We start from the raw sequence: 13,095 nt of genomic DNA, 5'->3' as shown, positions 1-13,095 counted from the left end.
TATTTTATACCTTGTTAGCCAAAAAAGTCTATATGTTTTGTGAAATTGTATGCGTTAAAAATAAGAGTTCCACAAAAAGTAATTTGTAAGATTTAATTGTAGTAATTTGTGTTTAAAAACAAAAGCTATTTTACTTTAAAATAATCACAGCTATTTATGTAATTAATTTTAATTAGTTCGTTGGAATAGTTTTAATAGACGAAACGTGTTCTTGTCTTACAAAATTAGAAATTTGATGTTATAATATTATATATTTTTATGTGATTTGCTTATTGTACTATTGTGTGGCTTTACATTGTACCAGAAGCTTTAATAAAACGATTAAAAGTATATTTTTTTCATTAATTACCATTTGACATCCATCATCATCTTAGCAATGGATTTATTATTAGGTAAATCGTAGTGGATACGACTCGGGACTCGATTACATAAGGACTCAAATGGCTATTTATATAATAATATTTTACATGTGCCAAGCTCACGGCTTACTTGTGTTAGAATTTTGTGAGCATTCAGGTAGTACCGCCTGCCTATTTCTAAGTAATCAAACTGCTATTTAACAATCCATCCAGATATATATAGACATTGATGTTATAAGTCTACATAATAATATTTAGGTTTCGGCAAACTTGCCAAATACCAAGGCCGTTAGCTCATTTAGGTACTCTTTTAGAACCTTAATAATCAAAAGCCAAAACGGCGGTATCAACTAGCCTAGAAATATACACTAACATATCATTTTCTAGTCCAATACACTTGTTTGAATGAACTCATCTCCATTGTGATTCTCATTCACTATGACATGTCCTTCTTCAGACGAGGCTCGCTATGAATACTTTGCGGCAGGTAACGATTTGGCTGTGCTCTTTGGCATTGCTGATGTCCATGAGCGACGGTTAGGTGGGCCGAATGATCGTTTGCTTATAGAAGTAATAAAAGAAATCCCTATTGCTCATATTTGTTACGGTATTGAAATATATCGTATACAGATAGGCATTGTGTGGTTTTTGTACTAGATTGAGGATGCTGGTCGTAGTTTTGGTAATGTAAGTGCTGAAATGAATAGAAGTTACTGGTTTCATACTTTTTACTGGTGGTAGGACCTCTTATGAGTCCGCGCGGGTAGGTACCACCGCCCTGCCTATTTCTGCCGTGAAGCAGTAATGCGTTTCGGTTTGAAGGGTGGGGCAGCCGTTGTAACTATACTGAGATCTTAGAACTTATATCTCAAGGTGGGTGGCGCATGTACGTTGTAGATGTCTATGGGCTCCAGTAACCACTTAACACCAGGTGAGCTGTGAGCTCGTACACCCATACGAAAAGCATAGCAATAAAAAAAAAAGTGTAAAAAACCCGGTATAATGAAAAACAATAAATAATTGAATTAATATTTTACTAATGAATACAATAGATGTTACAATAATCAACAGTAGGTTTATATAACTAGTTTAACCACTACAGTCCGGCATATTGATTACATTCTCAAATTTTTACGAAAACTCATACAGCAAACAATTTCTAATACTATTCTCGTAAATGCCTTACTAAATCTAATGACGGTGAAGTTTATCTGCGAAAGGTATACAAGCGGGGTGGTCCCATATTAAATATAGCTTTTAACTGGACTTTTAATAAAGTCAATGAACAAACTTCAAATTGTTCCTATATTTCACACTCAGTTGTAACAAATCCTCTTAAGTAGGATTTACACAAATATTATGTAAAAATAACTCAACCGAATAAGGTATATTCGTTTAAAAATCAAAATTAAAATGTCTTTCTATAGCGAGGGAATATAGTAGATAATAATTCATAGTTCAAATTTACACCTATAGTATAGTATAGTCGTTATACAGTACACAGATTTCAACGTCATGTCGGCTATGTGGGTTGATGAGATTTAACTTGTGATCTATGAGCTCTGGTAACTAGGTACTTTACGTCAGATGGGCCGTAAACTTCAGCGATTTGCGCTAAAAAACACTGTGGATAGAACTGTGGGTAACGAATCCAAATTAGGTGAGTTAATTGGGTGTTATGAATGGACCCGCCTGATTTGACAAAAATATAATCTAATACTATGAAGTACTGTAATGTCGGCATTTCAGGCAATAGGCAGCCGGACGGACATCAGTAAGAAAACGATCTTAGAAGTGTTTAATGAGGAATTTTAATTAAATTAAGCCGATTTTTGTGGAATTAATGTATTATTTTTTAATTGTCTAAAATATGTAATAAAAGAATTCTAACATTGAATCATATCTTCCACGTTAAGAACCGTGAACTCACGTACCAGTTCGCTCGTAGTAGGAGTACCCCCTTAGGTTACCAAATACTAGGTAGGAAAAAAATCTAATCACAGCGCATGATGTCCTATGTAGTATTTAGCTAGTTTTTTGGCCACAAATGACGTCACACTGTGAACTTGCGCTAAGGCGTGTTTCGTCTAATTTGCGCGGCAGCTTAGAAACTTGTTTTATGATAGTCATGAACTTCTATCACATACGCGTAAATTGGAGCTAAAAGTTTTCATTATATTTACTATGTCTACATAGAGGAGGATGGTTGATTTTCACGTTTATAATTTCCAAAGATTCAAATATGTGACTGTTGAAAAATGTAAAACTAATCGGATATAGAACGCGAAATTCAACCGTAAAGATATAAATAAATATGTCGAGGAGTCGCGAATGGTAAAGATATGGTATTCGATAAACTATTATCCGCTGGAGTTTCTGTAAGCTTTTGAACGGAAATAATTTAAGTATTGTATTTGAATATTGTAATTATATTGTTGAATTTTCGAAATAATACTCAATAATGCCGAACTGAAAACTATTTTGCGACTACATGCTCGTTTTACTAGTGCAGAGAAAGAACTATAGTTTGTGATTATTCTCAGTTTGTGTCGGTCTCGCTCGCACACATATGATGTACACCTAAATCCGCCCTCAATCTGCACAAGCGCAACGTTATTGAAATACATACAAACAACAATGTTGAATAATGCTATAATTATATAGTTAAAACTAACAAATCAAAATTTAATATATAAGTCTTAGAAAATTAATTATGAAGGTAATATCGTTAAAACCTCATTAGATTGATTACTTTAAAATAATAATTAAAAAAATATGTTAATATAAACATATTTTGTACCAATACTGAACGGTTCAGGCAATGTGTGATCTGTTTTAATTAATTTCATTCGCGTATCCAGAACTAGCTTATGGCTTCCAAAAATATGTGTAGAAGAAATGTAGATTATATACGTAATTTGAATTATTATTATGACATGATTACTTTCAGATTTAAAATTATAGAAAAATGAGTTCGGCGCGCGGGTTTTATGGACTGCAGTATATGACGTAAGCCGACTAATTATGAATGGCGTTTGAACAACAACTGGGTTCTGTAGGGATATTAATTTTAGACAATGGTTTTAGTAGTTTTTTTTTCTTCTTAACCCGAATCATTTGTTAGCAAAATACATACTTAACTAAAAAAAATTGTAATCAATCAATAAACACGTCGCATACGTTTTAACACAAATCTTTACACAACTTAGAACCAAATGCCTGTTCTAAGGACCGATTTTACATAAAATACTATTTAAATTATAAGAAACTTACTCGGTTCAATATTTTAAAGGAATCAACAACTATAGGAATGAATTTATTGATCGATTTTGTACATTCTTTGTTCAGCTCTTTTCGACATTCAAAATCTTACGGAATACATAAAAACGTTGTATAACGATAATTAGATGGATATCCTGACGTAATGAATTTACTGAATTAAGCTAGCGACCTAAACAAACTAAAAATTCAAACGTTCGCGCCACAATCATAATTATGAATGAGATTTTGAACTACATTTCCATAGACACAGCCCGCTGAGTTTCTCGTCGAATCTTCTCAGTGGGTCGCGATTCCGATCCGGTGGTATATTCAGCGAAGCACTGCTCTTGCTAGGGCCAGTGTTAGCAATTCTCTCATATTGAGCCCGTGAGCTTATATACCAGACCGCGCGTAGTTGGAATAAGCTCCTTAGGTTGCCAACGATTACGTAGGAAAAACCAACTTGAACAAACTAACCATTTCAAAATTCTTCCTACAATCAATTATGTATGAGATTTTCAACTACAAATTCCTTTTTAAACAAAAAATCGATGATCGTACAAAAACAAAAGACACAACATCAATTTATAATCAGTCTTTATAATAATTTCGCTAAAATTGACTAATTCAACGGTATTTTAATTAATTTGTTAAGTACCATTATCAAGAAAAGTATTGTCGTGTATCCATTGAAAACTTACGACGAAAAAGCTCGTAAGCACTTGGGCATCAATAGAAATATAAGTGAGCAAGTATATAAGTAAACGCTACCACTATTAAACTTACTAAAATAGCCAAACATTGTAATAGTTCCGGAATTGTCTTTCAAATTGAAGACATGTTTTATTTATATTGTATACTTAGCCGTGGTACGACATTTCAATTTGGAAATGAGACACACGTCGAATATATTGTCATATCTAGTTCATATATTAGAGATTTAATAAATTTTAACTGTGTAAATACGTTTTCTTATACAAATAGAAGTTAAGTAAAGCCATATTTTTTTGTTATTTTCATTAACATAAACTGTCAAATAAATTGCACTATATTTCGTTATTTAAAATATCTAGATTTGTAAATTTTGCTTAAGATACGAATTTGATTACGCTCTCACAACACACACAGCTTTAACGAGATGAAAAAAAAGTATACTTTATAATTAATAATATTTATTTCTAAATAAGGTAATTATATTTAAACAATAGGATAGCCTCTGTAATATTACCATTACTACTTCCAAAAAAATGTTTGTAGTAAATAGTATCATTCCACTTCAAGTCCTGCTGGGATGTTCCAAACCAAGACCACCATTCTCAAGGACCGATGTCAGTTAGATCATAAAACTGATGGCCAAAGCAAAAAATATGTGTGTTATTATGAATAATCTCACCTTAGAGTGATATAATAGTACAGATTTTCTAGGTACTTTCAAAAATCCTCTGTCGCTACATTCACATCGACGGTGATAAATCACTGTGTAGCTGACGTTGTCAATATATATAAGAAATGAATCAATCATATTTCAATTTTCAAATACGTTCACAGAAAAAGGCCTAAACAAATTAAAAAAAAAACATCATTTGAGAAAATTTGTCTTGAATTTTCACCGATTGATTTCAACCTATCAAATTAGGATACGCATTTCGATCTTACAATATTACACTGATGTACATGTACTGTGATACTTGTGTAAAATAAAAATAAAAATAATTCATTTTTTTTTTAATCAATCACCTATTGATTTATTATTTTCATCAGTTCACACGAGATAATTTAATTAATAAATTATATCTCGAGCAACGATACTGGGACGAATGTAAAAGCTTTCTTTTGGCTCAGAGGCAATATCGATTTGCCTGAGCTATGGGAAATCGAGCACACAATATGTTAATTAAGTAACGATTGAATACATTCTGCAAATTAGCATTAGACAAATTCATTTGCTTCTTCTTCCTTCTCCGTACATCATATTACGTAATAAAAATATTAATGATATAATCTCGAAATGTTATTGTAACATTTAAAATATTTCACTTAAATATAATGATATGAAGCAAGCGCAAACGTTAACAGTTTTCGTTTTTAAAATATTTTATTTATTTATTTATTATAATAAAATCTATTAAATAATTACAAATGATTTCTTTTTTTTTCGTTTTAAACGTTCTATGGAACTTTAAGCATCATAAAATCTTTCGTTATACAATGAGCGACAAAAACCCATTCAAATTAACATTTTAAGTAAAAAATGTAAATTCATTTAATGTATTGTTTTTAATCATCCTCTTTCAGTCGACCGCTCATTGCTGAGCATCGTGATGCGCCTGCCTGTGACCTTTTTTTTGTAATTTGTAGCCACTTATATCGGTCAGTGGCACAGTGAAGTGCGTGGCTCAGTGTCATGTCCAGACACTCGGACACACTCCCATCTTTTTCGGCTCCGACCTCTGGATCGTCTTCCATCCACTTTACCCGTCACTATGAGTCTCTCCAGGTTGTCAGAGGGTTTTCTTGCTATATGACCAAAATATTGGAGCACTCTATATAGGCATTTGGTGGATAGCCTCTGGTCAACTTTTAGCTCGTTGAGGATGGAAGCGTTCGTCCGGAAAGCCGTCCAAGGGATGCGCAACATGCGCCGCCAGCACCACATCTCAAACGCGTCTATGCGCCTTTTTTTAATAAACGTGTCCTAATATTTGAGGCTACTCACACAGGCCCACGACCCCACAAGGATCAACAGCCCTGACTCGATCGGTTTTCGATCACCGCTATGAACTTATTCCTTAAATTAAATTTTTTATTTGATGCAAATCATCTTTCGCAGCAACTTTTGCATTCATATTGAATATTATCCTAATAGGATTTTTGTCGGACACTGTATAACAACTCATTCCAATTCTTAAGCAAGCATCAATATTATTAACGTACTTAAAAGTTCCAAACAATTGGAAATTTAAAGTAATAATAATAATACACAAATGACCAATAAGAAGACACTTTGGATCCTACTATACATTTAATAATATATTGTTTTGGGTATTTTTGCTTGTCACGTACCGACTGCAAAACAATGTTCGCAATAAAATTCGCAATAAAAATTGACTTAACCTTCAGCGAAAATTATGTACTATTAGTATTTTTAAGTTAACAGGATTTGGAAGTATTTGTACAGGTTTTGGGCACTCTAAAAATGCAAAATTTAGGCCCACATATCTATGTTCGATTGGATACAAATCTAAGCTCACTTATAAGCCGAATTGATTTATTTATTACATAGCTCGCACACCGTCTAAAAATAAATACCAATATAGTATTTTCAAATTGACAAATTCGTTGATGTATATATATATTTTACTCATTTAAATTATTTTAAATGAATAAGGGCAACATAATGAAAAGTTCTTAAATATGCCCATCATTAAAAAAAAACATTTTTTGAACAAACACCATAACAACCCTACTTTCACTATATAAAAATCTACTAAGATTTAGTATTATTAATTTATCGTATATACTTTATTATATATGTACATAACAACGCTACAATAGTAATATGTACTTTTAAAATAATTGATACTTGAATTGAACATGTTAATAAAATGTTACATTGTAATGTCTTAAAAATGTTTAATTTGAAATCGTGCATTTTTGCTAACGAATCAATATTAAACACGTATCTAGAAAGAGATAGCCGATCATGCTTTCTAAAGTGACGTATTGAGTGCTCTAATAATAATAATCTATGTTAGTAAAATAATCAATGTAATTTGAATTCTATTACTAGAGCAATAACATTCATTTTGAAAAAGATTGTCGATTATTTATACTTCCACAGCGTTGCTGCGAAAAGTCGCTCGCAACAATCACTCAGTACACCGATAAGTCGATGAGAATCAATTCTGTCGCACTATTAATATCCAGGGTCGTTGAACTGTCCGGCCGATAAGAGAATGCGTGGATGGCGGCTCACGATCTAACAGACGATGTAGCTTTGGATTGATTTACCCGACTAACAAATCATGAACGTGATAAGTGTGATAATAATTGGGAACAAATCACGCATTATCATCCGGTCATAGTTTAGGATTCCCCGTGTTATGGGTACCAGAGACTGACAAACATACTTATATATGTTTTATTGCTTAGGTGAGTGGACGAGGTCACAGCCCGCCTGGTTTTAAGTGGTTACCGGAGCCCATAAACATCTACAACGTAAATGCCGCCACCCACCTTGAGATATGAGTTTCAATATGAGATGAGAATACGAAATATGAGAAAGATGTTAAATATATACATATATAGGTGAACAACACCCAGACAAAGAGCAAACAAACCGGTCCATCAATGTTTGCAATGACGCGGGAATCGAGCGCACGACCCTCGGCGCAACAATCAGGGTTGCACCAAGTCGGTGATAAAATTTGTAATTTTGGTGTTAGATTATCCGCTATATCTCAGCGGCCGGACAATAATGGACTCCTTTCTGAAGTGACACAACCTATCAGCTCAAGTTAATGGGATTATTTTCCAAGACATATTTAAAGCACTATTTATATTTTTATTATTTAATTATTGTATTTTTTTGTATCCAGTACCAAAATTTTTCGATAGTCCTTGGGGTTTTTCGCAACATTTCAAGAAATACAAGTCTTTAATTTCGCTGTTTAGTCTCTTAATAGTTTTTAGGCCAGTCTATCAATATACATTTAGCAGAGTCATCACATAAACAAACATTTAGCGTGAATAAAGCTCTTTGTAGCCGAGTTGACAAACTAGTGTTCGAATATGAATTGATATTCGTAAAAAAATTTGACGTGATAACGTCTTATAAATCGAAGAACACAGGTTGCACGCACGAAAAAGTGTCACGTTCCGCCTTAGCCTGAGCGTGCAAGCGAGAGCGCGGAACAAGCGATAGAGACGCACGATCGGCCCGAGCGTTGGCTTGTGACACATTTATCTCTCTTCTGGTTCTGCTACTGACGTTATCACGTAACTATCTTCCGTAATCCGACTTTACAGACAACTATTTCTTTTTATTTATTACTATAGTTTCATATAAATATGCTTCTAATACACTTTATTAACGAAAATAAACTGATAATCGAGCGGTATTAAAAACAAATCGAGTCTACAAATTTATTTGTTCAGCTTTAGAAATATAAACTTTTATTGTACCGCTGTCAGTGTTTAGAGCTTATTGCAAGCTTTATGTACTTACCAAAGACAGCTGTTACGCTAAGCTAATTTTTCAAACAAGTATTGATGTAACAAAGTTTAATTATTCAAATCTACTCTTATTTATACATAATTATATACTGTTTTAGATTTTCCTACACTATTAGAGATTGTAAATAAAGATCACTTCGAATGCTTAATATAAATAAAATATTCTTAAGGTATATGGAAGAGTTTTATTTGATTTATTATATGTATATATATATATATATATATATATATACTATTTTGAACGGACTTAAAAAGTTACCAATGAATTGACACTTTTGTTTGTTTACTTAAAAAATAACATATATTTTACTAGTGATAGTGGAGGAGTAATACTCACAAATTATTATAATATCATCTATTCTCAACAAATCGTTTAAAACATTACCTAAATGCTTCACGTGACCACACCTGAGATTCTCGGCAAATACGAAGCGAACGGACAATCTTTTAAGGGAAATATCAAATAGAAAATATTGTATAATTAAAACTAAGTGGTTGTTAAGATTTTAATGTTCCTATTTTCTTCCTCCGACCTCTATCCGCGCCATCTGTCGCCAATGCAAGAGAACTAACAAGGGCTTCAAAAAAAAAATTGTAACAAAAAAAGCGGCGGTATCGCGAAATCAGCGACAAAAATTAATATTTCGCAAAATTAGAATTGATTTAACTAAAAAGTATTTCTTATAAAAATGTCTTCTATGACTTTATAAAAGCAGCCTCTTTTAGTCTGGAAAATGACAAAGTACTCTTTCCGTCTCTTTGAAATCAAGCGCATACCTACCATAGAGTATTAAAATCGAAAAAATATTTTTATTTATTACATTTTACAAAAAAAAAACAACAATATTGGATTAAGGCGACTTGCAATTCTAAAGGTGCGATTTGTTAATTAATCTGCTTAAAATAGCATATGAGAGTATAACTGAAATCGCATCAAGAAGTCTAGGAATCAGTGAAATAACCAATAATTGTTCCATTTTCAACAACATTAAACATATAAGTTCTTCTCATTTTAAAATCACCGATCGTGTTTAAAAGACGTCAATTAATTCGTTGTCAACTAGTTTTCGCTATTAAATTGACAATCAGAGAGTTAGCACGTACATTTCGCTTCACCAATATTTCCTATCGTTAGCGCTTCTCTTCAGATCCTAGTTTTCGTTAACACGTGTCTCTTGACATCCTAGTTTTCATTACTAACAAAATAATTCCGAAATACTTAATTATTTAAAATGCCCTAGCGCCATCTATCGTCAGTCGATGGTATCTTGCCGGATAAAAACAACAAACATAATTTTGCGTAGTCAGTGAGATTTTCACACTTGTCCACACTAATAATGTATGTTTCATAAGGGAATGTTTACAGTCGTTTGGGTTTAATATTTAATTAGACTGCTGTATGGACGCGAGGAAGGCCGGGTCTACGGAGGCCACCTTTGCGGTCAGGAAGGCGTGCATGCAGAACAATAGACTCTGCAGTATTTGACATTCTAATTCCTGGAGAAAAAAAAAATGGCTGCCGTGAGTATGCTTACAAAACTGTGACCAATACGAACCGAAAGCAAAAGTAAACTTTTATTTATTGCTTAGTTGTGTGGACGAGCTCAAAGCCCACCTGATGATAAGTCGTCGTGGTCTAAAGGATAAGACGTCCGATGCATTCGTAGCGAGCGATGCACCGCTGTACGAATCCCGCAGGCGGATACCAATTTTTCAAGGAATAGCATCGTGTAATAAAAATCAAACCCGCAAAATTATAATTTGCGTAATTACAGGTGGTAGGACCTCCGGTGAGTCCGCGCGGGTAGGTACCACCGCCCTGCCTATTTCTGCCGTGAAGCAGTAATGCGTTTCGGTTTGAAGGGTGGGGCAGCCGTTGTAACTGTACTTGAGACCTTAGAACTTATCTCTCAAGGTGGGTGGCGCATTTACGTCGTAGATGTCTATAGGCTCCAGTAACCACTTAACATCGGGTGGGCTGTGAGCTCGTCCACCCATCTAAGCAATAAAAAAAAGCAAAAGAAAATTTTTGTGTGTATGAATTAGCTTCGGTACAGATGCACTTACTTTTGTTTCAATGACCTTCGTTTCGGCGTCTTGGAAGTGGAGTTTCAATTTCGATTTTCCATCGTCACTCGAACCTCTTAACTGCGAAAACCTGTACAAAGTTCGTTGCCATAAAACAATCTGCATTTATTTATTTGGTGCAGCCTCCTTACAAGCTAACAGCTAAACCAATTTATATGGGATTAATTGTGACTTGCAACATATGACTCTGAGGCGTTATTGAACACCGACTGACACATTGGTGTAGTAAGTCAGCGCTCTTGACTATTGCGCCGTAGGTCGTGGGTTCGATTACCACATCGGGCAAACATTGTGTGATGATCAGGTTTATTTGCTCTTTGTGTGAGTGTTTATTGTCTATATATAATATATGGATGTTTAAAAGTATAATTCTACCAATGCCGGTTCCAAGCCCGGATGCGAAAAGAGGAGGGTTGAATTGGAGTTCGACCTTTCCACCGTAAAAGAGTCAACGCCGAATGTCTGGCGGCGGTTAATTAGCAGGATCCGATTAAGCTTCAGAGCTCTTAAAGAACTAAATCTCTTCCAAAAACACTGCCATGGAAAGGCGCGGGCCCCGATCATGTGTATTTTTTCAAGAAAGCCTCATGAGGCCACAACCCTCAGCATTGAGGAGCATCGACGCAAGAAAGAGAAACGTTTCTTCTTTTTTTTCTCCACCCTATCCCACTAGGTGGGTTTGGCATAGCTGATTTTTCTCTTCCATTCTCTTCACTCAGCCGTCATCTCAACAGTCACTCCTCTCTCTCTCATATCGTCATTCACACACTCCATCCATGTTGACCTCTACCTTGCACTACCATTTGTATACATCTCCTAGTCACATGCATCTTCTCTCTACGCATGTCCATACCACGCTAACCGTCCTCTCTTTGAGGAGAAACGTATATAAGTAAGTCAGTCTCTGGTACCCATACCACAGGGAATCGTAGATTAGGACCGGATGACCGTGCGTGATTTGTTCCCAGTTATTATTATTACATTTACGTATCTAAAGCATAGGTTAGTAAGTAAAGTAGCGATACAGCAGGATGGGTCACAATTACCGGTGTGACGAAGTACGTGGTCCTAATATCTGATATACGAAACAAGAGTTTCTTTAGCAGCTACTGCCCAACTGGGTCAAAGCTTTTTTTATACGTATAATAGATGAATGAACGGGTTCTCGGTTCACTGGGTGATATCACAAACATCGACACTTGAGGTATATATAATTCGGGTATGATTTTTATACTACACGATATTGCTTTTTCATCGTGGAAGTAATTTTCGAACATGTGCTAAATACGTATTTTATTAGACTAATCAATAAGTAACTGTCTGTGGTATTTGAAAACCGACAGAGTCGCATCACTCGACAAGATTACACCGGCCGCCTTATCTTTTGGGCCACGACTTCAACTGGTTTTACTCCTAAATGAATAGTCTGTAGGGACTAAATCGGAAAAGCCGTGATATATACCCTTGTTCGATTAGACCCATATTGCGGGGGCTAATTAGGCTGGTCCATTTTCCTCACCTATACGACCAGACGGGAGACGCTCCGGGTGTGCCCTCGGTGAGCGAGAACCCCGCCGACCAATCCAACGTAAGCCCGGCCGCACGTCCTGAATGCACAACCGTGAATGTCTTTTTCTGAAACAATGCAAAGACCGATATTTAAGGGATTTCGCAGCCCTACGTGACACATGGTCCTGCATCAGTTGGGCCGTATGCAAGTCTGCTTACAATGAAAAAAAAAACACTAATTTCAAACACAATTTTAAATCTGCTCGTCAAATTCGGAAATACTAATAATAAATCGGAATAATATGATTAAATATCATCTTGATTTTCTTAAGTAGGTTTTTATTTATTTAGTTTTTATTGCTTAGATGGTTGGACAAGCTCACAGTCCACCTGGTGTTAAGTGGGTATTGGAGCCCATTGACATCTACAACGTAAATGCGCCACCAACCTTGAGATATAAGTTCTAAGGTCTCAGTATAGTTATAACGGCTGCCCCACCCTTCAAACCGAAACGCATTACTGCTTCACGGCAGAAATAGGCAGGGTGGTGGTACCTACTCGTGGGGACTCACAAGAGGTCCTACCACCAGTAATTATGCAAATTATAATTTTGCGGGTTTGATTTTTACTACACGATTCCTTC

General features: G+C 34.9%; 1 protein-coding gene across 3 annotated transcripts in view; it reads right to left on the bottom strand.

Annotated features, from left to right (window-relative positions):
* Window positions 1-1,376: 1,376 nt before the first annotated feature.
* The window catches only part of LOC101743922 (gamma-1-syntrophin), a 33,059-nt gene continuing 21,340 nt past the window's right edge, over window positions 1,377-13,095 (bottom strand). Inside the window, exons 11-14 of one of the 3 annotated variants that reach the window (XR_009973258.1) lie at window positions 12,463-12,578; window positions 10,923-11,013; window positions 5,014-10,352; window positions 1,377-4,113 (exon numbers count right to left, since the gene is read on the bottom strand). Coding sequence is in view for 1 of the 3 variants with exons in the window: in XM_012688468.4 (XP_012543922.1) it covers window positions 10,239-10,352; window positions 10,923-11,013; window positions 12,463-12,578 (321 nt within the window). In the remaining 2 variants the exon portion in view is untranslated. Of the gene's footprint in view, window positions 10,353-10,922; window positions 11,014-12,462; window positions 12,579-13,095 lie in introns of all 3 variants that reach the window. The other 2 variants (XR_009973257.1, XM_012688468.4) reach the window with 2 other exon arrangements.

Source organism: Bombyx mori, chromosome 5, assembly GCF_030269925.1.
Source record: "Bombyx mori chromosome 5, ASM3026992v2".
NCBI classification, from domain to species: Eukaryota; Metazoa; Arthropoda; class Insecta; order Lepidoptera; family Bombycidae; genus Bombyx; species Bombyx mori.
The sequence above is the reverse complement of the archived record's forward strand: the minus strand, read 5'-3'. Positions and strand labels throughout refer to the sequence as shown.